At 41.7% G+C, this 26,256-nt stretch overlaps 1 protein-coding gene across 4 annotated transcripts; it reads right to left on the reverse strand.

The window, feature by feature from the left end:
- Window positions 1–2,473: 2,473 nt before the first annotated feature.
- On the reverse strand, window positions 2,474–9,584 carry LOC124856925 (N-acylethanolamine-hydrolyzing acid amidase-like). 4 transcript variants are annotated; one of them, XM_047347890.1, is made up of 11 exons: window positions 9,357–9,578; window positions 8,438–8,602; window positions 8,181–8,304; window positions 4,925–5,015; window positions 4,761–4,846; window positions 4,520–4,692; window positions 4,381–4,443; window positions 4,234–4,300; window positions 3,702–3,730; window positions 3,126–3,195; window positions 2,892–3,039 (listed from the first exon to the last, which is right to left on the reverse strand). In XM_047347890.1, exons 1-11 carry the CDS (start codon window positions 9,536–9,538, stop codon window positions 3,019–3,021), a joined length of 1,071 nt encoding a protein of 356 aa, XP_047203846.1. In that variant the 5' UTR covers window positions 9,539–9,578; the 3' UTR covers window positions 2,892–3,018. The 4 variants fall into 4 exon arrangements, with proteins under 4 accessions (XP_047203845.1, XP_047203847.1, XP_047203848.1 ...); XM_047347889.1 differs by lacking the exon at window positions 3,702–3,730 and having other exon boundaries at window positions 2,474–3,039; window positions 9,357–9,579; XM_047347891.1 differs by lacking the exon at window positions 3,126–3,195 and having other exon boundaries at window positions 2,474–3,039; window positions 9,357–9,579.
- Window positions 9,585–26,256: the final 16,672 nt, after the last annotated feature.

A 26,256-nucleotide genomic window follows, 5' to 3' on the forward strand; every position in this document is an offset into this window, starting at 1 on the left:
GTTTATTACTGTCTCTTATCCTTTTGGCTTTGTTCTTTCTATCACATATAAGCACAGAGATTTTACAACTATCTCCTATTAGTGGCCCAGGTTTTTCCTGGACATGCTCATTTCTGATAGAGTTACCACTGGGGCCCAGACTGTATCACAAAGAAGTGATTTGAAGGTCCTGATTAGGAGGAGATAGATTAGGAGGTGGTGGAGGTCTGCGGCATTTGGAAGATGTTGGTTTAGTAGCAGGGCCTCGGCCACGGGGGGTGTTGAATGGAGAAGATGTCAGAGCCATTTGGGTCCCGATTTTAAGAGCTCCTTTCATGTTATCAGAATCCAGTAAAGCAAAAAGCGGGCTCAGTGGGGAGATGGGAGAGTTCTGTGCGGTCTGGGTCAGGGTCTGGGGTGAGTGGAGTTTACCGGGGGTGTCGGTCTGGGTCTGGGTTTGGGGGGATGGGGGTATAATGGGGGGGTCCACATCTCCTTTGGATTTCGACGGGGAGACCTTTTGTGATGACCTCTCTTTCTCAGCCAACTGGCTGATTGTTTCTGCTGGAGCTGTTGGAGGCAGCGTTATCATTGTTGTTGATACTCCATGTTCTCTGCTGAAGGTCGTAGCTGCTGGCGGATTATTTACTGAATCGAAGAGATTAGATGTGAGACGTCTGGCTCCTGGCTTGTTTAAACAGAAACCATCTTGCTTGAAGAGTTGTCTTTTTTCCCAAAAAATATTAAAGTTGTCGATGAAGTTCACAGGTGTGGTGGCACATGTTTTTTTCAACCACTTATTAATCATCAGAAGTCTGGAAAAAATCTCATCTCCACAGAAAATCGGTGCAAAAGGTCCGCTGAGAAACACCTTGATATTGAGACCTCCAACAATATTCAGAAGACGCGTGAAATCCTCCTTCAATCCTTCTGATTTTTTCTTAGCCACATCATCCATGTCTCCACAGTGTATAATAAGGTTTTCTAGAGACGGGCGCTTTTCTGTGATTGCTAGAATATTCTGAGATATCGGACACCACGTTACTGGTACCAATCATAACTTCTGTGTTTTTCTTGTTGCAGAAGTTTTTAATCCCATCCACAGCTGTATTGCCCACTATTAGGGTTCTTGGTCTGGTGGGGCGCTTTTTCTCTGGAAATTTAGGAGAAGACTGTTTAGAATGATGGTTGTTCTCAAACCTTTTATTGTTCTCAGAAGATGGATCATTTTCCTGGTTTTCATTCTGTAGTGGAGCAAATCTGTTTTGGAGGAGAATACCATTATTTCCAGTTGTCTCACTCCTATCAGTTGTGACAGCAGCTCGCTGTCGAAGTCTCCTTTTCCAAGGGGAAACGGGAACATTTCTCTGCTGAGATCTTTCAGTGAGTCGTCCACCTTGATTTTTTGGGCATGCCCCTAAAACATGCCAGGGGGGTCCGCCGGTAAATTTATTCTCAGTGTTGTGATTGCCGGCTGAGTTGTTGAGCTGGCTGTCACTGTTTGGGATCACAGGCAGAGTTGAATCATCGTTGTACCCCATATTCACTTCCACATTCACTTCTAGTCGATGGATTTTCATCTCCAAAACAGCCAATTTCTGTAAAAGTTTGTCGAAGTCCTCTGTGGTGAAGGGAGGCATTTTGTGCTGATTAGCTGGCGTCAACTTGTCCTGCTTTCGAATTCGATTATAAAAACATCAAAGTCCTTTAAAAAAAAAAAATAATAATAATAATAATAATAATAATCCGTGGGAGTCGCTGGTAAGAAGTTGTTTTAGTCCAATATTTCCGTAATTTTGGCTAAGAGATAAAAAGTTAGGAGTAAAAGAATGCAAGAAAGCAGGAAGCTTAGGAGAAAAGCGTCTGAGCAGGCAGAGAGGCGGAAGCAAAAGTCAGACAAACTAAGGCATAGTTCAAAGTTTGTAGCTTTAGGTACTTCATAAATGAAGAGAGGTCTGTGCTTGGACTTTCTATGTCCTCTTCATAATCCCTGATATGAGGAAGACAACTGCAAAATGAAATGTACACTGGAATCATTTGTGAGTTTATTTAGGCTGGGCCTGCATATTTGCCACACTACACAGCAGAATAGGTCTTGGTCGATATTTTAAAAATGTAACCTACTGCAGCTGCTCAGTACAAGTTCATTTCCTCCATTACTTGACCTCATCCTTAAAAAGTCTTCACAATGGGAAGAATAATTCCTGGAAGTATGTCACAATGTCTCCAGATCTATCAGTAAAAAGAATAAAACACATCTTTGCGAAAAATAGAAACACAGATTTGCTGGATCTTGAAGCTCTATCGGATTAATCAAACAATGAGATTTGTGAGCAGTAAGCAGGGCAAGGATTGATAAGAAAATAGCAAACAATCTCCTTTGTTTACAAACAGTGATGTCCTTCATGACATGATGCAACAGGGGTAAAAATGTGTTCTTGCTATCAGTTATTAAACATTTCCAATGTAATTTCTTTTTTAAAAACATCTCACATTATGGTTTAAATCTTTATTGTTAATGCATACAAATTATAAGCATGTCCAAAAAATTCCCACAAAATATGATATATATAACATTCATATAGTTAATAAAAATAGTTAAATTGGTAGCAATGCTTTGTAACAAGAAGGTCCTGGGATTGAATCCTGGCCTGGGGTGTTTCTGCATTGGAGTTTGCATGTTCTCCCCGTGAATGTGTGTGTACTCTCTGGGTACTCCGGCTTTCTCCCACAGTCCAAAAACATGATTATTACAGCAGGTTAAATCAGAGTTAGTCAGAAGGTGAAAGAAAAAGATGAGGAATTATGGTCAAAATGTTAAATTTAAGCATTTTTATCTAGCTTTCAACCAACTAGAACTTAAAGATTAACATTTTGCAGGCTAACTGGATAAGGCAACAATAAAAAATGTTCTTTCATTAAAGGCAGTTTCATCCTAAAAAAGAAGCCAAACTTCCTCGATCTCACTGCTGTGTAACTCCATGTGATCAAGTCATGAAGTTGAAACGATCAGCAGTCTTTGGGTCCTTAACAGCCAGCTCAGTCGGCCTGTGAGCAGCCCTTAAAAACATCAGAGAGAGGGTCTCATTTTGTTTGGAGTATTTCTTATCAGTTTTATAGACAAATTAGGCATATCACTTCCATACCTTTGGTCTGATAAACGTAGTGTAATTCCCAGGGGATGCTGCACTCATGACTGTGGTATGAATTGTAATTCTGGGAGGATTTTAAGACAGAAGGCAAAGGACACTATCAAGTGTGTTGCAATTGAAGATAAATTCAATTTAGAATATGTTGTAAAACTATAGGAAAGGACTAAAGCACAGCTGCAGCTGATCTACACGTGCCAGGGTTCCCACACAGACAGGAAAAGCAAGGAATTTGGTTTGCATATTTTCCAGGTCGGGAAAAATATGGAAAAAGAAAGTAAGAGTTAGGAAAAGTATTTGCATTTGTAGAGCCTTATTTCCTACCTCTGCTCTAACTTCATAATGAACTCTAGTGTGTCATATTTTAAAATGAACATAAGAGACCAAGAAATCTGGAACTTTTACATGAGAAATGTGGCTGAACGCTGAGGGTAGGAACCTGACAAAGGCACGTTGACAATTTGGTGGCTGCTGACCATCAGGAAGTAAAACTGTCCTGCACAGTACTGCTCCATCACACTAACAATAACAATCATGTGATTCCTTTCAGACAACAGTAAATAATAAACTTACTGGTCACAGACAGGATACAGGGACAACACCTGCAGGACAAGATTCTGTTATCATTATCAGACCAACACAATCTGTGCTATTTACAAATGTGCAGCTGCTCTCAATACAACAAGTATCACCTAAATATAATATTATGGACTTCTAACTATATTTTACAATCAGATCTAAAGTGTATTAAATGCAGAAGTGAGATAATGAATAATACTGCTGATCTTTTTTTTCTTTATCATGTACTTAAAAAAAGGAAATCTTGTTAGAGATAAATGTATGTTTTGGGTATTTTGTGTGTCAGAGCAACACAAAGTACTGTTGGAGGCAGAAAGAAACACAATTTTTAGATTTTAATTTAGAGTGGTTCAAATGTTCTGGGGATCCGCATATTATTTGCTGGCCAGCCTGAACATATTGTCCCCACCATGGAACATGGTGGTGGTGGCAGCATCATGATTTTCTTCAGCAAGGACAAGGAAGCTGGTCGGAGTTGTTGGCAGGTTGCAAAGCACCGTAGACACATAGACAGGACAATACTTACCTGATAAAGTTTATTCATATTAATGTGATCTTGGCCTGTAGCATTGAGTCCCTTGTTTGCTGTTTCCCTAAGATAAGATGACATCACATAGTTATCATAGTTCAAGTTAGCAAACACTATGGATTTTCATCATGTGGTATGATTGACCTTCGATGATCTTTTGCAGGAGGAGGAAGCCAGTGGTCATAGTTCGTCTCCACTCTGTACCATCTACAAGAATCAGGAAGGTGGTGTTACATATTTCTTCAGTGAGTAACCCAGCCGACACCCACTGGCTTCTCCCTACCCTCCATTTAATGGATCCAGGGGCCAGATGTCAGCGGGGCCCTTTCGATCTCTGGTTATGACGACGCCTTCCCCTGCTCGCACCCCACCCACAATGTAATACACCCCAGTGATGAGGGGGGTTTTCGACAGACGCATGACCGCTTCCTGAAAGTTCTCGGCCTCCTCCAGGGTCTGCATGAGTTACACATGATTAATTTCACTTCCTCAAACTGTAAATCTTTGTTTCCCCACCGACTCACCTCCCTCACAAGCCAGCTGACTGGCGATCTGTGAAACAGGAAAGCAGAAACAGCATTCTTCCACCAGTTCCACCACTGGTCAGTCCCTGAGGAACCAAAAAGCAAACTTTCAGAGTAGAAAAAAAAAGAGATGCAACATCTTTTCAACCATGAGAAAGTCTTACCTCGCTTGTCACCAGACACAGTGAACTTGTTGGGACTCATTCCTGTCCACAAGCCAACATAACCAGCAAATGATGTTCCAAAGTATGCTGCCTAAAAGTAAGTGTCAATAAAGAACCATCACAATTTCCTCTTTCACTGGACAAACATTTAAATACTGCTGTGTTTCAGCCTTTTTATAACAAACTGGTTTAAGTAGATAATCTTTGCAGAAGCTGGAAAGTTTTGGAGCCTAAAATAGCCCAAAAAATAACCCACACTGTTTGCATCAGTAATTGCTGGAACTAGAGAATGATAACTTCAGTAAATCGAAATAAAAAGCGGATACTACAAAACCTATCTCTACCTGACAGTTAGAAATATGCCATATCTCTAACTGTTGACATGGCTTTAAATACACAGCATCTGACTGAACAGTGTGCCTTCTAGGCAGGAGCAATCAGGATAGGGCAAATGCATAAAACTAAGCAATGTGAACTTAATTTCTTTTTGTTCATTGTTTTTTTTTTTCCAAGCGGAACAAAGGTGACATCTTCAAAACATGAAGACCTGGGTTCACATCACAGGTAGATCCACATATATTCGGCTTCACTCAATTAGCAGCAAAATGACTAAATAAAAACAGTCAGGTCTTTGAAAAGATCTGCGATCCACCAAAGACCAGATGTAAGCAATAATGGGAGAGTTCTGGATCTGTGGGGTATTTGAATTAGCAATGCCCTGAGCAGTCGGCAGGTGACTGGAATCAGATGATTTTTTAGGTTCAACACTCTTTGAGGTGGAAGCTGTCGCAGTGGGAGGAAGACTCCGTTTGCTATTTCTAAAATCAGCGGTAAAAAACAAAAATACAGGTTAGCAATCCACAAGATATCTGCATTAATTGGCCGATTTTAGTCCTTTTGTAAAATATCGGTATTGGTCCTATAAGTAAAACTAAACAGATATTAACAACTGATGCTTACTTACATCTTGTCGCCGTTTGTGTATGAAAAAGGGGAGAGCGTTGTCCATGTGGTATTTATTTGGGCATGTGACAGTGATAGTGGTGCAGTGCAGGGTTGTGGGTTGTTTAACTTATGCAGAGAAGCAATTTTAGTGAGGTGGTCATTTTTGTTTAGAGTAGGGTAATATACACTGCTCAAAAAAATAAAGGGAACACTCAAATAACACATCCTAGATCTGAATGAATTAAATATTCTCATTGAATATTTTGTTCTGTACAAAGTTGAATGTGCTGACAACAAAATCACACAAAAATCATCAATGGAAATCAAATTTATTAACCAATGAAGGCCTGGATTTGGAGTCACACACAAAATTAAAGTGGAAAAACACACTACAGGCTGATCCAACTTTGATGTAATGTCCTTAAAACAAGTCAAAATGAGGCTCAGTATTGTGTGTGGCCTCCAAGTGCCTGTATGACCTCCCTACAATGCCTGGGTATGCTCCTGATGAGACGGCGGATGGTCTCCTGAGGGATCTCCTCCCGGACTTGGACTAAAGCATCTGCCAACTCCTGGATAGTCTGTGGTGCCCTCCAAAGAAATGCCACCCCACCCCACACCATTACTGACCCACTGCTAAACCAGTCATGCTGAAGGATGTTGCAGGCAGCAGATCGCTCTCCACGGTGTCTCCAGACTCTGTCACGTCTGTCACATGTGCTCAGTGTGAACCTGCTTTCTTCTGTGAAGAGTGGCAAATTTGCCAATCCTGGTGTTCTCTCGTAAATGCCAAGCGTCCTGCACGGTGTTGGGCCGTGAGCACAACCCCCATTTGTGGACGTCGGGCCCTCATATCATCTCCATTGAGTCGGTTTCAAACCATTTGTGCAGACACATGCACATTTGTGGCCTGCTGGAGGTCATTTTACAGGGCTCTGGCAGTGCTCCTCCTGTTCCTCCTTGCACAAAGGCAGAGGTAGCAGTCCTGCTGCTGGGTTGTTGCCCTCCTACGGCTTCCTCCATGTCTCCTGGTGTACTGGCTTGTCTCCTGGTAGAGCCTCCAGGCTCTGGACACTACGCTGACAGACAGCAAAGCATCTTGCCACAGCTCGCATTGATGTGCCATCCTGGATGAGCTGCACTACCTGAGCCACTTGTGTGGGTTGTAGAGTCCGTTTCATGCTACCACGAGTGTGAAAGCACCACCAACATTCAAAAGTGGCCAAAACATCAGCCAGAAAGCATAGGTACTGAGAAGTGGTCTGTGGTCCCCACCTGCAGAACCACTCCTTTATTGATTGTGTCTTGCTAATCACCAACGATTTCCCCCTGTTGTCTATTCCATTTGCACAACATCATGTGAAATTGATTGTCAATCAGTGTTGCTTCCTAAGTGGACAGTTTGATTTCACAGAAGTTTGATTTACTTGGAGTTATATTGTGTTGTTTAAGTGTTCCCTTTATTTTTTTGAGTTGTGTATATAATATGGGTAAATATCGGATATCAATTTTGGCCCAAATTTTCATATTGATGCCTTCATTATAAATATTAAACTAAGATGGGTTGTTTTATCCCCATTGGGGAAAGCCAAAGTCCAAGGAAGCACAGCAGCTACAGAGGCATGTTTTCTGCTTTTGCAGTTTTGGTTGTTTTATGCACAACTGTTTCTGGTAAGAAAATGAGCGGTCTGCCACTGAATCCTACTTCATACACACCTGTGGGACATTTTGTGAAATTAGAGAGGCAGTCAACTGACCGACAACCGACTTCAGGCAGACTGAACAAATTTTAGCGAAGTTACTCAGTTTTAATTAACTTTCTCTCTCTGTCCAACATGGAACTTGTTGGATTTGTTCCATCTCAGTTAAAATAAGGATCAACATTCTTCATGGATACACATGCAGACTGCTATATAAGTAATGCTAGCTTTGCTAATCACAAATATAAGATGCTGAAGAGAGTGTAACGTCAACTCCGTAGAAACGTTTTTTTTTTAATGAGTAAAACCCTATTTTACAGAAACAGCTCGGTCACTCACACACAGTGTGATGTTCTCTCTGCTCTCAATATAAATAATTAATAAGCCTAAAAAGAAATATATTAAATGCTGTTCATTGCAGATTTAGAATCAGTACCAGCAGGTAAAATAAAAGGAGATTAGAAATCGGTCACAAATCTCTGATTGTTGCATCTCTAATTTAAAGCTGCTACAAGAAATAGAGAATGTGGATATATCAACATTTAGACTAAAAGAGCTCTTTAGTCCTTTAAACAACTATTATACTCATTCATTTTGAATCCATATTTTACCTTTCCATTCTTCTGGAAGACTAAATTCAGAGTCAAATTCCTCAGGATGGCACGGGGATAGTCAAGATTCCTCCCATGGTACACGTTCCCATTTTTATCTTGAGCCAAGATGCTGGTGCAAAATCTATGAAAGCAGAACGTTGGCCTGCGTTAATGCTCCTTGGCTTTAATGGCACATCTGTATACATGTTACACAGGGTGGGTTTGTAAAGGCTTTGTTCACTTACAAATCAAGACATATTTGAAACAGTACGTACGCGGTAAATTCATAGGCAAAGTTAAGAATGATGGCATCAGACAGGTTCCCTCCCAGGACAGCGGCTAAGCCACGGATTTCCCCAGCGTATGGTTGAGGAATGTATTTTTCCAGGGATTCCACAAGAAGGATCGCTGCGTGATGCACCCATTTTGGAACTGTTGATCTGTACAGTCCCAAATAAATCACAGTGACTCAATGCTAATCAGTTTTAACCTATGATGTATTATACTGGAGCATAAACTGCAGTCTTTTTATTTTACCCAAAATAAACGTGATGATGGTAGATTATATTTTTTACTTCTACAAAGGTGATGTGTTACTCCTGCAAACAGAACTGTTATGAAGCACTAATTTCTTCTCTAACTACTTTGCAATGTTGTGAAATAAGTGCTGAGTGTATTATTGTGCACCAGTGTATTGGTAAAATGTGTGGTTGAGTCACCGTGTCCCCTGTGACAGCCATCTTATTGTGCAGATCTTTGCATCTTTGTACTCCAAATACTTCTCCCTATTACACGTTTTTAAACGCGTTTTCCTTACTAATTACTTCAGACATAAAGCAGTGGTTACCATGTTAAAAATGAACGAGCAGCTATAAACATTTAACAAAAAGCTGTATTTCTACAGATCTTGATCACATGTCTCACTCATCAGATGTTTGTACGTTTGCAGGAATTCCATTCAATGATTTAAAATGTCAAAAAATATATATATATATTAAAATAATGGTAACAAAAAATAAAAGTGTGATAATTTAGCAAAGACAATGTTTACAATCTGCAGCTGTAATAATGGTGGTATAAACTATTTTCACCAGTAATACATGATTCACTAGTTTCCAAAAGCATTGTCTTAAACTCTGTAAAACTGAGATAAGATGCCGAAATATACTAAAAAATGCTGTAAACAAGACTTACTCGATGATTTCAGCTGCGGCTTTGCTCAGGTAGTCCACGTCAAATACTTTTTTGAGAGGCAACCATCGCAGCTCCGGATCTAGGTCCAGGTTGATGACAACTGTAGGAGGAGGAGGAAGCTGAGCCCGCAGGGAGCCGGAGAGTCCGAGCAGCAGCAGCAGCAGCTCCGCGGCCCGCACCATCCTTGTCAGCTGCAGTCAGAGGAAGGAGAAACAACAACGCTGACTGTTTCTGACAATATTGAACCTCAAACAGAAACTAAATATACACTTCCTCTAAAATCTTTTCAGAATAATATACATCCAGACAGACTCCATAATCCTATGAGGAAGTATTTTCCTCCCTTTTACCTCCCAGATTTAATGTTTTTGCTTTTTGTTTTTGTAAAACTTAAATGTCTCAGGTTATCTTTCTGTAACTTTTTGTTTAATTATCTGAGTGAATAAAAAATTATTTTGAAACTGTGATTTATTCATTACAGGAACAAAAAGCTGCCCAAACCAGCGCTTGATGGTTTTTGCAACTGCACTTGGGGACACTTTCAAAGTTTTCCCAATTTTTCAGACTGACTGACGTTCATTTCTTAAAGTAATGATGGCCACTCGTTTTTCTTCACTTAGCTGCTTTTTTCTTGCCATAATACAAATTCTAACAGTCTATTCAGTAGAACTATCAGCTGTGTACTGTATCCACCTCCTGCACAACACAACTGATGGTTCCAACCCCATTTATAAGGCTTGAAATCTCACTTATTAAACCTGACAGGGCACACTTGTGAAGTGAAAACCATTTCAGGTGACTTCCTCTTGAAGCTCATCAACAGAATGCCAAGAGAGTGCGGAGCAGTAATCAAAGCAAAAGATGGCTAATTTGAAGAACCTAGAATATAAGACATATTTTCAGTTGTTTCACACTTTTTTGTTCAGTATATAATTCCACATGTGTTAATTCATAGTTTTGATGCCTTCAGTGAGAACCTACAATATTCATAGTCATGAAAATAAAGACAACTCTTTGAATGAGAAGGTGTGTCCAAACTTTTGGTCTGTACTGTATGTGTAAATATTAGTACCCTTCTAAATATGTTAACTATTTGTGATCAAATGCCGTTTTCTTTGGATTTCACTGCGCAGAAACTTGATTACTGCCAGACCTGTAGAACCAAGTGTCATGGTATGACATCCTTGGACTTGGTTTGTGTTTTTGTATTAACTGTTCTTAGGTCTATGGTTTCCTTTATTGTTAATTAGTTCCACCTGTCCCTTATGCCTCCATGTCTCCTTGCCACACCTGTTCTTAGTTCCTGTGATTACCTGCCTTTGTTTTCTCCCTGTATATTAGTTGGTCTGTGTTCTTTGTTCCCCGCTGGTTCCTCCGTTACTATTCCTCATTCACTACCCCTGTTTATGCTCAGTTTTGCTACGTTACAGAACTATGTACACATGTAAGTTTTTGGCTCGACACATGTTTGTACATGCTGGATTATGTTACGTTTTGGAGACCTTTAATTAAAGAAAAGTCTTCCTCTCATCATGCGGCTGCCAAGCTCTTATCTGCACTTTGGTACGATCCAAACTCAGAACGTGATATTAGGAACCAGCCATAAACAGGACCAAGCAGACAGAGCTAAATAACTTAAGATGTGGATAAAGCAGCAAGAGGAGACGCTACAAGCTATGTATGGAGAGGGGGTTGAGATTTTACCTTCGCCTTTGTTGCTGGAGGAGATGGAGTGTCTCGGTGTATCTGACCGGGTCCCCATGGATGTATTACCGGATCGGAATCATACCTCTCCAGCTTGTTCCTCCTTCAAGCGACGTCGCCCGCAAGCGCTCCACCCCAGCTGCAGCAGCTTCGGCCGAGCTCAACCTGCTCACAGCTGCTTCACCGGAGCCATCCACGTCAGCAGCGGCTCCTGCGGAGCCATCCTCGTCTGCAGCGGCACCTGTTGCGACCGAATTCCCCACTGGTTTCAGCTCCCGCCCTGGACGACGTCGTCGCCGCGGAACAGTCGCCATTGGGGTGGTTCGGATGGGCGCCTCCAACCCTTCTACGGAGGGTCCATCCGCCATGGCCTCCTCGTGGCTATCTTCCCCGGAGTTGGTGGGGGGTCACCCAGCGCCCTCTGCAGGTCACCAGTCGCCGGTGCAGCCTCCAGCCCTGAATTGGGTTCAAGTGGAGAAAATGAAAGACGATTTCATGAAGGGACGTTGCTGTGATTTTGTGCTTCATCTAATGGATCATCCAGAGGATCTGGCCTGTTCTACAGGCCAAATTCATTGCGGAGGGATGGCTCGACGCTCCAGCTCCTCTTTCTGCTGGAGGTCCTTTCGACCCTCTTCTTGTGGCCGTTAGAGCAGCACAGAGCTCCAAGGATTATGAGCCACAGTCATCCGCCGTCAAGCTTCATGAGCCACAGCCTGCAGCCAAGCCGCTGGACTCACAGCATGCAGCCAAGCCGCTGGACTCACAGCATGCAGCCAAGCCGCTGGACTCACAGCATGCAGCCAAGCCGCTGGACTCACAGCATGCAGCCAAGCCGCTGGACTCACAGCATGCAGCCAAGCCGCTGGACTCACAGCATGCAGCCGGGTCTACAGAGCCTCAGATCCTAGTTCCTGAGTTTCCTGAGGGGTCTGAGGATGGACCGCCTCTCATCCTAGTTCCTGAGTTTCCTGAGGGGTCTGAGGACGGACCGCCTCTCATCCTAGTTCCTGAGTTTCCTGAGGGGTCTGAGGACGGACCGCCTCTCATTCTAGTTCCTGAGTTTCCTGAGGGGTCTGAGGACGGACCACCTCTCATCCAAGTTCCTGAGTTTCCTGAGGGGTCTGATGACAGACCACCTCTCATCCTAGTTCCTGAGTTTCCTGAGGGGTCTGAGGACGGACCGCCTCTCATCCTAGTTCCTGAGTTTCCTGAGGGGTCTGAGGACGGACCGCCTCTCATCCTATTTTCTGAGTTTCCTGAGGGGTCTGAGGACAGACCGCCTCTCATCCCAGTTCCTGAGTTTCCTGAGGGGTCTGAGGACGGACCGCCTCTGATCTTGGCTCTAGGACACACTGACTGTGCTCCTGGGCAGTCTGACACCACAACTGACTCGCCACAGCTAGATACACCAGAGCCTGACTCTTTGCCTGACACACCTGAGCCTGACCCTTTGCCTGACACACCAGAGCCTGACCCTTTGCCTGACACACCAGAGCCTGACCCTTTGCCTGACACACCAGAGCCTGACCCTTTGCCTGACACACCAGAGCCTGACCCTTTGCCTGACACACCAGAGCCTGACCCTTTGCCTGACCCACCAGAGACTGACCCTTTGCCTGACCCACCAGAGCCTGAACCTTAGCCTGACCCACCAGAGCCTGACCCTTTGCCTGACACACCAGAGCCCGACTATGTGATGACTGACTTTTTGACTGACCGTACGCCTGACAATGCACCTGACGACTCTAAGCCTGGGTCCACGCCGGATGCCAGGGCCAAGTCTTCAGGGTTTCTGCCTGGGTCCAAGCCGGCCGCCAGGTTCAAGTCTCTGAGGATCTCGCCACGTCACAGACCGCCTGACTCCTCGCTTCGTGGGCTTCCTGGGCATCTCTGCTGCCGGCCTCCAGGCAGCCTGCATCCTCGCCGCAGACCTCCGAGGCGTCTGCATCCTTGTCGCAGACCTCCGAGGCGTCTGCATCCTTGCCGCAGACCTCTGAAGACCTCACTTCTGGGGTTCCTCTGGCCACGTCGCCGAACTCCTGACCTTCAGCTTCTTTGTTGCTGCCTTCTCCGCCGCTGGCCTCCGGATCATCGGCCTCTTCGCTGGCCACATCGCTGCTGGCCTCCAGAACACCGGCTTCTTCGCCGCTGGCTTCGACGCTGCCGGCCTCCTGATCGTCGGCCTTATCGCTGGCTACTTCGCCGCAGAACTCTGTGGTGCAGGACCGGTCGCCCGCCTGAACTCTGTGCCTGTTGGGGACGACCTCTTGGTCGCCCGCCTGAACTCTGTGCCTGTTGGGAATGACCTCCTGGTCGCCTGCCTGAACACTGTGCCTGTTGGGGACGACCTCCTGGTTGCCCGCCTGAACTCTGTTTTTTTGTTTCTGGCCCTCCATCCGAGGCCCCCCTCCGCCCACCCTGGTTGGGTTGTTTTTTGTTTCACAAAAAGTTGACCAAATTAAAACACATTGTAGTGATTTCAGGTTATAATTTCTTTGGATACTTGGAAAATACACTGTTTTTAAAACATTGTTTGATTTAAAAAAGGAAGAAATTTATTATTCTAGGGCCCCCAAAACTGCAGGGCCCCAGACCACTGACCCTGTAAGTGTTTGCTAAAATCTGAATAGAGTTCAGTAGGATTTGATGTCATTCCCAGATCCGAGTTCCAACTCTGGTGGTAAATTAAACACAGCAGAAACACTTTCTTTATATTCACTTATATACTTCTTTTTATACACTTATATTCTTATATACACACACTTTCCTAGTTCCCTGTCACCCCCCTCACTTCCTGCTTGAAGTTCTTGTATTTTCTCCACAGTACTTCTCTTTAAGGAAGCTTCTAAAGAAGCAAAGATCATTGGGCTTGAACAACTTGTTTTTGGCTGTTAGAGCTTATCAGCAGCAACAGTACTTGTTCAATGACATAAGAGAGACAACATCATGTTGCTCTTTGACCTTGTTGTAATCCATTTATGAAGATTAATATATGTCAGTAACCTTTGACCACCTTTTTCGTTCATAAATATTGAAGTTTCTTCTGTTTGCCATCATACTTCTGTTTGATGCCTCAGGAAACTGAGGCAGACCTCCTTTGAAACCAGCATGCTGGCAGCTTTCTCCAGATGTGTGGTTATTATGAGCTACTTATCTTTTCCATCACCATCTGGCATAGAACAGTTGAATAGAAAGGTTCTAGAAAAGTGTTGCAAGTGTTCCACCAAGAGATCTCGTTCTTTCGGTCATAACCCATAACCCAAAGTTCATGGCCATAAGTGAGGGTAGGAACGTAGACCGACCGGTAAATTGAGAGCCTCGCTTTTCAGCTCAGCTCTCTTTTCGCCGCAACGGACCGGCACAGTGCCCCCATTACTGCGGCAGCCGCACCAATCCATCTGTCTCCATTCTCTCCTCCTTGTGAACAAGACCCCAAGATACTTTAACTCCTCCACTTGAGGCAGGAACTCTCCTCCAACCTGAAGAGGACAAGCCACCCTTTTCCAGTCGAGAACCATGGCCTCGGACTTGGAGGAACTGATCTTCATTCCAGCCACTTCACATGCCATGTTTCACTATGGTGCATTCGGGGTGATGTGCAATGCTAGTTTACCCCTGCGGCACTGCTATGCCCCACAATTTTGATAACTTTTAATCCCTAAAGTCGATAGTTCAAAAGAACTAGAAGGAGTTCGTCAAAGTTCAACATGTATAAAATGTCAAAAATGCCCAAAAATGACCCTCTGACCCAAAACGGCCAACCTACTGTCAGTTTCAGGACATAACTCCAACAGACCTTTTTCCTGATATAAAGATATCTACCTATGTACCAAATTTCATATCTCTACAACTCACCAGTTGGCCTATCTCCCTTTTGGGGGTGCTTTGGAGCCATTAGGCCACGACCCCATTGAAATACAAAAATCTTAGTAAGGGGTACAATTTTTGGCCAAGCTTGTTGAATTTTCATATATGTTTAGGCCCCCAAAAAGCCACTTAATGGGAGAAAAGACTGATAAGAAATCCTGTAATTACAATAGGCCTTCACAGTGCTTTCGCTGATCAGGCCTAATGACGGAATATTGTTCTATAACCTGACCCTGCTTTGGGCTTCTCCATAATTTTATCCCTGACCTGTCTGCTGTGTTCCATGGTCTTCATGATGCTGTCCATTCACTAATGTTCTCTAACAAACATCTGAGGCCTTTAGAGAACAGCTAGATCTATACTGATATTAAATTAAACTCATATCAGAATTTGCTTTATTGCCACGTTTTTACAGACAAACAAGGAAATTGACCAAGGTACACTTTGCTCTCAGTGAAGGTTTGTTATTATTATTATTATATTATATATAATAATATTATTTTTAAATGTACATATATATACACAATTGACTATACAATAGAATATAATGTGAGTATGAATGATGTTGTTCTGGAACTCTGACTGTCAAGTGTTTATCAGAGAAACAGCCTGGGAGAAGAAACTGTCTCTGAGACGGCTGGTATTAGCAGACAGCACTTTGTAGCGCCAACCTGAAGGTACAAGTCTAAACAGTTTGTGTGCATGATGTGAGGGGTCTGCAGAGATTTTAGATGCCCTTTTCCTGACCCTAGACCAGTATAGGTCCTGGATAAAGGGAAGGTCAGCCCTGATGATTGACAGTATTTACTAATAAGGTGACTTCTAAAGGCATCTGGTTGCACTAGTTTTAGATAAAAGGGGATTCAAGGCAAACACACACCACACTTTTCAGGTTTGATCAAAAAGATTAACACTGTATAATTTTCCTTCCACTTCACAATTGCTATTGCATATACCATAATTCCCAATAAAATAAATTGAAGTTTAGGGTTCTAATGTAGGGGTGTCCAAAGTTCAGCCCTCGGAACGACAATGTGACACCACTAGATCACAATGCGAGAATGGTACAAATTTGCTTCAACGCCCCAGGTAGTTGATGCAGATACACTTCTCCAAAAGAAAATGGGGGATGAAATTTTCACTGAGGCCAGACCTTTCAAAACAGATGCAGACAAATTAAAATAGTCTTAAAATGTAAAGCACTGAAAGCAAATGTAAAGAACTGTTCATCTTTTATTAACCACATTTGTTTTACATTTAACTTACTTGGCCACTCCAATGTATTTATTTAGGCTAAATAAAGCAAGTGTTTTTGAAGACAGTGTGACCCATATCCTGTTCCTATTGCTGAAATTACACACAACAAAATATAGACAATGGAAAAAAGAAACTGGGCCGTGGTGTTTTTTTTTTTTTTTAAGGGAAAACATGCCAGACCATTTTTATGCTTCAGACCAAAAACAATTTACAGATCCCGTTTCTACAAACATTAGGCTACTTTTTTCTGTCATTAAACAAATTGTATATTTAGTATATAGTTGAGCAGGTAAAAAAAAAAAAGTTCTTTTAAAATAAAATTGTTTTTGAATATTTAATAAAAACAATATAGATTTTTTTGTGGCCCAAGATTACTTTCATCTTGACAGTTTGCCTATCATGGTAAAAGGTTTTAATACCTCTATTCTAATGTGATAAAAATTTCGAAGGGTTTGAACATTTTAGTGATGGGACTTATGGCTGTTAAAAGGAAACTAAATCTTCAGGATTTGTTTACTTCAAAGAGCCATGGAAATGATTCATTTTTGAAAATTGGCAGGTCATAACTGTTAACTGGAAGGAACATGGTTTTAACTCACAAATGGAATAAATACCTTTGCATCCCAGTAGTTACAAGACACATGACGTCCAGTCTTACTGCTATGGATGCTGAACAGGTCACAGATATTTTTACAGGTCCAACGCAGAAAAAAACAACCATCACCAGCTGTAAGGAAGCAGCTGACAGGTTTGGCTGCTGGGTAAAGATGGAGCAGAAAGTCATCAGTCAATAGAAAGATGAAGACAAGTTGTGGATTCCATGTTTTAATACTTAAGCTGGGCATTCTGTTCATTATTTCAGTGTATGGTGTTTGAAAGTTTCATGACACATTGCCATATTTTATTTTTGATTACTTTTTTCAAAATATTTCTTTGCAGGCCTGAGAGATGTGTTGTAATTGAGGTGATGATCTAGTTTAATGTATGCCAAGTTTTAGTTAATAGCTGTTTGGGGAATCTGGTGCTATTATACTATTTTCTGACAGTTTAGCTGTGCTACTACAAATGTTTTTTATACATTTAATAAAATAAATTGGAATATTTCATTTTAAAAAAGTTATTTTGCCAAAATGGCCACATTCTGTGGATTTACTGCGTTATACCTATAGTTTTAGAGCCTTTTTATATAAATATCACTAGCCTTTAAAACAAGAAACAATTCCAGCAAAAATCAACAACTTATGCATATAAAATGAAATAAAAAGGAAAACTTTAGACAACTGGCAGAAACAATAAAAATGTTTGAACAAAAAGCTTTAAAGGAATGCAAGAAAGTCTGGCTCATTGGAAACAAAATATAGAGACTTATCCACAGACGTGTATACAGATGAAACCATACGGGTGGAGTAAGTTCATTGTCTTAATCATTTTATGCTGATCACATTCTGCATTGTGAGATTTGGTTAAAATATTTTGTCATGAAGCTGCTGGAAAACAGGGTTAATTAAAAAAAAATGCTAAAAGACAGGTGCAGTAAAACTGAACTAAAGCTAATCAAATTGTACAAATTGTGCAGCAACTCTAAGGATTTTCTACAATGTTTTGATTCTACATAACCTCTGAACAACTGCAAATGTTTTTATGTTTTAGTACGCAACATGTTCCCCAGGTTTCCTACATTTTACAATATAAAATTATATACTTTGTCAAGACTCAAAATATTTAATTCTTGAAATGGAGATTGTTCAAAGCAGAGTTTGTTAATATTGGAACCTTAATTTTGTCAGATGTTTAAATATAGCAATCATAGTGCTTTACTTGGCAGTTTAGAAGAATTTTGAAGAGCTTCACAAGGAGTGGACTGAGGCTGGAGTCAGCACATGAAGAGCTGAAAATCATGGTCCCAGAGTGTGGAAGAAAAGAGGAACAGCATAGAACCCCAATTTTCCCAAGGTCTTGTGTGAAGTTTCCTCGGTCCGTGATGTTTTGGTATGCCATATCATCTGCTGCTCCACTATGTTTTCTGAAGTCCAAAGTCAAAACAGCCATCTACTAGGAAATTATAGAGGTCTGGGTGGTTGATACACTGACACTGTATTATATTTTGGTGCCAAACCATTCAGTGATTTATAGACTAACATAAGTATTTAAAAGTATCAGGTTCTGCCATTCTGGGGTATTGTGTTTGCTTACTTTGTTAGTTAGTTACTTCTCTTGTGCTTTCTGTTTAGTAATTATGCTCATTTATGCCTAGGTTCTTGTATTTGCTTTCCCCAGCAGGTCTGTGCTACTCAGTTTTGTTAGTTAGTTATTTTCCCCCATGTCCTTAGTTCCCTTCTGTTTACTGTCATTGGTTTTTAGTCTTTTCCCCAGGTTTGTTATTTTAGTGTAGTTCTCTTTGTTTAGTCTCTCATGTTTATTTCCCTTCTGTCAGATCAGTAGTTGCAGTCAGTCACTTAGTGTTTGTGTTTGTATACTATTTCCTTGCGATTTGTTCTTCACAGGTTTTGTCATTTAGTTTAGGTTACCTTTGCTCTGTCCCTCATGTTGATTTCCCTTTGCCTTGTATAATTACTCACATTCCTCCTCAGTCTCCCAGCTGATCAGTTCCTCACCTGTTATCACTTCAATCTGATTACCTGCCTTCCTCTATCATTGGTCCACATTCCAATTCCCTCTGTTTATTAAATGGTTTGTTTGCAATACTCCTTGCTGGTTCCTCATGAAATATTATGTCTCTCCTCAAGTTCCTTATGTTTCCCTGTATTGTGCTAACCAGGATTTTCATTGGTGGTTTCTCCAATGACTATGTAAGTGCTTACTACGGGCCTAATGAAAGAGATATAACTTACAGTATGCTGAGCCCTAGTACCTGTTTGCATTTTGGTCCGAACCCACATCAGACTATGACAAAAAGTCTATTCTTTGAGATACGGGGAGCCAGTGTAAGGACTGCTCCACTTTCTTAGTTTTAGTGAGGACGCTGGCAGCAGTGTTCCGGATCAACTGCAGCTGTCTCATCAACTTTTTAGGCAGACCTGTGAAGACACCGTTGCAGTAATCAATTCTACTAAACATGAACACATGAATTAGTTTTTCAAGGTCCTGCTGAGACATTAGTCCTTTAATCGTAGAGATGTGCTTTAGGTGATCGAAGGGTGACCTTGTTACTGTCTTTATGTGCCTCTGAAGGTTCAGGTCTGAGTCCATCACTACACCCAGGTTTCGAGCCTGATTGGTGGTTTCTAGCTGTATAAACTGAAGCTGTGTGCTAACTTTTAAACGCTCTTCCTTGGTCCAAAGATTATTACTTCAGTTTGGTTTTGATTCAGTTGAAAAACATTTGGCACATCCATGCAAACACCTGACAAAAGGGATGTGTTATTATTTGTGTTAAATCAGACGTTATGACAGGCAAAGCTTTCTTAAGGAAAAACGTTTCCTGACTCGCTCCTCCAAAACACCCCAATGTGGCTCAATAATATTTAGATCTGGTGACTGTGCAGGCCATGGGAGATGTTCAACTTCACTTTCATGTTCATCAAACCAATCTTTCACCAGTCTTGCTGTGTGTATTGTCATCCTGATACACGGCACCGCCTTCAGGATACAATGTTTGAACCATTGGATGCACATGGTCCTCAAGAATGGTTCGGTAGTCCTTGGCAGTGACGCGCCCATCTAGCACAAGTATTGGGCCAAGGGAATGCCATGATATGGGAGCCCAAACCATCACTGATCCACCCCCATTATTCACTCTGGGCATGCAACAGTCTGGTTGGTACGCTTCTTTGGGGCTTCTCCACACCGTAACTCTCCCAGATGTGGGGAAAACAGTAAAGGTGGACTCATCAGAGAACAATACATGTTTCACATTGTCCACAGCCCAAGATTTGCGCTCCTTGCACCATTGAAACCGACGTTTGGCATTGGCATGAGTGACCAAAGGTTTGACTATAGCAGCCCGGCCATGTATATTGACTCTGTGGAGCTCCCAACGGACAGTTCTGGTGGAAACAGGAAAGTTGAGGCGCACATTTAATTCTGCCGTGATTTGGGCAGCCGTAGTTTTGTGTTTTCTGGATACAATCTGGGTTAGCACCCGAACATCCCTTTCAGACAGCTTCCTCTTGCGTCCACAGTTAATCCTGTTGGATGTGGTTTGTCCTTCTTGGTGATATGCTGACATTACCCTGGATACCGTGGCTCTTAATACATCCCAAAGACTTGCTGTCTTGGTCACAGATGCGCCAGCAAGACATGCACCAACAATTTGTCCTCTTTTGAACTCTGGTATGTCACCCATAATGTCGTCTGCATTTCAATATTTTGAGCAAAACTGTGCTCTTACCCAGCTAATTGAACCTTCACACTCTGCTCTTACAGGTGCAATGTACGATCAATGAAGACTGGCTACCAGGCTGGTCCAATTTAGCCATGAAACCTTCCACACTAAAATAACAGGTGTTTCAGTTTCATTGTCCAACCCCTGTAGTTAGCAAATTCATTGCAGGCCCTGGTAGAGTGGAGTTCAGATGTTACAGTTACAGGAGGGTTTGTTAACCTGTCGACCGTGTTAAATAAGGCATAAGAATTATTGATGTTTTTGCTTTTGATCTCAGAGAAGAAAGATTATCTCGCATTTTTCAGTTGTAAGTTATATTTGTGGAGTCTCTCTTTATAGATGTTATAGTGAACCTGGAGTCCAGTTTTTGCCACCAGAAATAAGGTGTACTTTCCTCCTGTGTAATACAAATATCTGGATCTTTAATCGGATTTCGATTACCCCGAATTCTATAAAGAGTTCCTGTAGTCGCACACGTTAAATTAATCTCACTAGACAATCTACTAACATTTCTGCTTTCCCTTACACTATAATTCCTGACAGTTTTGATGCATCATTTGCCACCAAACATTATCAGTATGATCATAGTAGTCAGAAAAGTGAGGAATCTCTCTTCGAATCCACTGATGAGTATTATTAGTCAGATTAACCACACAATGTCTTTGCTGTACCTTTCCCAAAATGAACACAAGAGTTATAAAAATACTTGCAATACCAATCATTAGCATCAGAACAGACCACCTTCCATATAGCTGCATCGTGACCTTGAAGTGGAATGTCCTTTCTTCTGATACTGAAAGCAAACAGTTTTTTCAAAGAAAACAAATTATAAACACAACTCAAAAAACAAAACAAAAAACGAAAATTCTGCTGTCTCTCCTGAGTGGCTTCAAGCTGCCCTGTTACCAGTCTGGTACAGGTGGGTGGTCGTAGGAAGCTCCTCTATAAATATATTTAGAAACAGGAACTCTAACCTGCTGGAAGTTAGGCTTCCATAGTCCAACTAAACAACAGTGGAAATGAACACATTCAAACTTGTAATAATACCATAATGATAAATATCAAGCAATAAACATAAAAGTTAGATAAAAGCATCCGAGATTTCCTCCTCAGAGTCAGACTCGCTGTCAAAGTGGGAGGAAAGAATCTCTCACTGTGGTGTGTGTGCAGTGAGGCAAATGACCTTATGATTTCTAACTTTCAGGCAATGCGATGGCCTTAAGTAGATTCTGAAATAACGTGGCACTGCCCAAGGGATTATTGTGCCCTTGTAAGAACAGTGTTCTTCAACCACCTCTTCAATCACTCGCCAGTGATCAGCTTACAGTTCTTTGTCTTGTGGTGGTCCGCTGTCCTCACACCTTTCAAGCCGTAGATGATCCAGTTGGAAGATGACTCGTGTCCTGGAAGCCAGATGAAGCTGGAGGAGCTGGAGCTTTCCTGCAGCTTTCCTGGGTGTCTAGTAGGATCTGATATGGGCCATTCCAGCCCCGGACTTCCTGTGTTTTCTCCTAAATCCCGTCGCCAGGAATAAAGGACTGGAGGGTGGAGGTGGCTGTTTCTGGTAATGTAGCCTTCACCGTCTGTGAAACTTGAGAAAACACAGTGGACAGGTTTTGACAGTAAAACAACATCCTACCTTCACACAAAGATGTGGAAGAAAATGATCTTGGCAATATCCCCATGTCCAAATTAGGAGACCTGCCACACAGCACTTCAAAAGGACTGAGATTTGCCTGTGTCCTTTGTCTCAATCTCATATAAATGAGAACAGGGCCTTCACAACGCTCGGCTAATTTTCAATTCAAAGTCCCATTCTCAAACCTAAGTGCTTAACTACATGAACTTCATCAAAACATCCAACAAAATCCAAAGAATTGATCTTCTGACTTCACCTGATATACTAGCAGTGACCATCAGCTAAATATTCTGAATATCAAAAATGTGACATGATGTTTGTGGAAGGTCTGATTACAGGTCAACATTTCATAGTTTCAGAATACCCAAAAAGAATTTCAAAAATGGTCTAATCTGTGGAGGTGTAAAATTTCACAAACGAATCAACAGCATACTTTCAGAGAGGTTTTCAGAATGTGGTCTTAGGGAGCTATGCACCATTTATATAAACAAAGTACAACGTCTCTCTCGCATTGTCTCTAAGTCCTCACTGGAGGTCTGAGCTACCCTTTTTCCCATGAGTGCTAAAACTTTTGGAACCCCATGTTACTTTACTCTGGCATTCCCCTCTCCTGGCGCAGGGTCCAACCCATGCGACAATTCAGCAAAAAGGTTGTACAAAAATGCTTTAGTAACCAAGATCACATAACCTAGAACCAAAGAGATGAATTCTGACATAACTATGTGTCACTATGAATTTAATGAAAGCAACATAAAATAAAATCCAGATGTTTTTAACTGCAATTCAGTTCCATTAACAACAAAACACAAACTTTACCGCCAACTCTTTGTCTTTCTTAGCCTTCTTCATATTCAGCCAAAACCATCTGCCAACGTTTTTTCTGCTCTTTTCATCAGTTCCATTTTTTTCAACTTCCTCCTGTATTTTCTGATCCATTTTTTTAATCAACTTTTCAGCCTGTTTTCCATCCTGAGTCTGCTGTACCAGTTGTCTCACAACATACACTTGTTCCTTAAATGTTTTCCACACTGGTGCCTCCGCACCCCATCTTGAATCCTCTGTCTCCCGGTCAAACTCCCCGTCCATCTTACTGGACTGTAAAACTGCCTCACCAGACTATAAACACCCCACAAAGTCTTTACACCTTAATACTTGCCTGTCACACAAACATTCACACCCTTCCTTTCACTTTATTCATGCGCTGGTCAACTGAGGCCGTCCAGAAAATATGGCACGCTATGTCCCTAGTATCTGGACTATTTTGAGAGTGACATACACACGTCTCAAGACACCTCAATTTTCCCCCAAACCAAGCAGCTTATCAGCACCCTGTCATTGTTGACACCAGTTAGGTTTCCATACAGGAATGCTGCAATCATTCACCTGCAATGAGAGTCTGGCAAACCGCTGCGCCTCTCCCCACTCATACCGTATTTTCACACACAGTCCCCTAACAAGTCTGTCTCACAGATTATCCTTCCGAGGACAGCTCATCGATTTTATGCGTTTGTGTGTTTATGCACTTTTGATCTATTATTGGAGTGTACTAAATACACTCTCGTTTCTGTTTATTCTAGCTGAATTATCCTATTCAGCTCATAGTTCCTCTTAATCTGTTCTATTCTCACTATTATATATATAACTCCCATTCACACTCTAACTGTTATTGATCTCACAGGCTCATCCAGCCTGGGACTTTAGAGGGACTCAACATCCCAGAAGAAGAAGACACAGACTCAGGGATCACAGGAGCAGGGTGACATGTCCACCAGTTTTCGATGGCCGTCGCCCAAAAGGTGTTTTTTTGGTGTGTTCGGGAACACAGTCCCAAGAGGCGCTGCATTTCCCCCACACAGTTTCCTAAGCACAATTTCGCTACAAACATAACATTTGCAATAAAAGCCCCCAGGTTGGGTGCTTTGAATGCTCCTTCAAAGCACATTTGTTCCAAATGTTTGAATGAATGTTCCAAATGTTCCAATAAAGACTGTTTTTTCTAAAAAAAAAAAAAAAAAAAGGTCTGAATTAAAAGGCTGCAGGCAACAGCGGACACTTTCCGCCAACATTGCTGCAAGCCGGTTGCCTAGCTGCGCATATTCACTCGTGATCCACATAAGCACATCAACCTTGGGTGGACAGAACTGTTGCTATGGGTTACCACATACAGTTACGCTGGACAACACACCGTTTTATTGGTGTGGTAAACACGGCAGTCAAGGCCAAAGTGGCAGAGGTTCTGAAAGAGGGAATAAATACGCTGTTGGCAAAAGGAGCTATTCGTGCGGCTCCTGAATCGGAAGAAGACAGGGGGCAGGCTTCGTCCAATCTTAGACCTCAAGAGTTCTGAAAAAATACCTCCAAACAAACAAGTTCAAAATGCTCAAGTAGCTTCTGAGTGCTATCAGCCTGGGCAATTGGTTTGCCATGATCGACCTGACAGATGCTTACTTTCAAGAAGCGATACACAAGGACCACAGTTTCTGACATTTGCCCTCTAGGGCAGAGCTTACGGGAACCTCATACTATCTTTCGGTCTGTCTCTAGCACCTCACACCTTTACAAAATGTGGAATATGGAATTTCAATTGCTCCCAATGTATAGCAATCTCCAGCAATAAGGTTTTTCACCAGCAACAAGGTTTTTCACCTCAGCCCCAGTGGCCCCAGCATCCAATCACTTAACCTCAAACTCACCAGTGTACACCATAGCCAGTCATTACCCCTGCTCCAGTTGCTGCTTGCCTCAGAGCTCCACACCCACCACTTCGTCAGTCAACAGCAGCTCATCTCACGCAGATTACTATGAAATTTAATTTGTAAAAGAGGAGATGATGTCATGATTTTGTAAGCTTTTAAAAAAAAATTTCACAGCCTTTGAATGAAATGGAATTACTCGTGGATGAATTTAATTAGGAAAGAGCTCAAACATACTGGTTTTCCATTAAGAAATCATGGAAAAAATCTCAAAGCCCTAAATTGTTTCCAAAAGATAAGTGGTAGGCAGATCTAAAACCTATGTGTGAGTTTTACAGCCCACAAACCTCAGTTACAGTAGTTCTGTCTGGAGGAATGGGCCAAAATTCCAGGAAACTGTTGGGAGAAGCTTTTGGAAGGACCAAACCCGTTTGACAAAACTCATAGTTTAAACAGAGGCAATTCTATTGAATAATGTATACGTAAACTTCTGAATTTCAAGAAATTAAAACAATCTCTAAAAATTACCTATTATTTCTGGCATTTAAAAAATAGAACTAATTCAGTTAATCCTAAAGTGGGCTAAAACAGGAAACTTCCAAGTGTGATTTAATAGGAGACAAGAAAGCAAAGGTTTATGTGTTTTGTTTACAAGGTGTGTGTAAATATGTGCTCCCATATGTGGAGGAAATAAATGTTAATGTTTGATTTGGGCTTTCCCACACTCATTAGAGTGTAGTTTGAGCTATTTTAGACTGTCAATCAGCGAGTGCACCCTTGTTCCAGATGTGCAGGAACCCAAACAAAATTTAAAGTTGAATTATTTTTCAGTCACATTGTTAGGTATTATTTAGTCAACTCAGAGGTAAGAACGATACAGTCATAGTTACTTGTGACAAGGGTAGCCCACTTTGCAGTGAAACTACAAAGTTTTGACACCCTATCTCTTTATTTATATGCACAGTTCAACAGACAGTTCAGACAGGGTGTGTGTGTGTGAGACGGAAAGGAGGCTGGTTCTCACAAAGATAACAATGATCTCACACACACAGGGAGGAAGGCATAGTGCAGGTGCCTTGCAACCCAAGGTTTTTACATGAGTAATAACAAGTTTTGCACCCATCCAACAGTCCCTCCTTTTATCACAAGTAAAAACATTTAATATAAAAACGAGTAAGAAAAATACTTTGTATGAGCGAAAACCCACGGACGGTAAACAGATTATATTTTGTGGGAAATACTCATACGGCCCCGCCGCCCTCGGCGACCATTAAAAGTTAAATGTTGATTAATACTTGAAATCATAAAAATAAAATAATGATACTTGAAATCATAAAAATAAAATAATGATACTTGAAATCATAAAAATAAAAGAATAATACTTGAAATCAT

This window comes from Girardinichthys multiradiatus, chromosome 20, assembly GCF_021462225.1.
Source record: "Girardinichthys multiradiatus isolate DD_20200921_A chromosome 20, DD_fGirMul_XY1, whole genome shotgun sequence".
In the NCBI taxonomy this organism is placed as follows: Eukaryota; Metazoa; Chordata; class Actinopteri; order Cyprinodontiformes; family Goodeidae; genus Girardinichthys; species Girardinichthys multiradiatus.

Bases quoted from the DNA above. Each gene is read 5' to 3' on its own strand.
- LOC124856925 (XM_047347889.1), bottom strand. From the start codon at position 9,538: ATGGTGCGGGCCGCGGAGCTGCTGCTGCTGCTGCTCGGACTCTCCGGC. The intron at 4,301-4,380 runs GTCAATCATACC...ATCTTATCTTAG, and splicing joins CCTGCAAAAGATCATCGAAG to GGAAACAGCAAACAAGGGAC. The intron at 3,040-3,125 runs GTATGGAAGTGA...GATGTTTTTAAG, and splicing joins CTACGTTTATCAGACCAAAG to GGCTGCTCACAGGCCGACTG.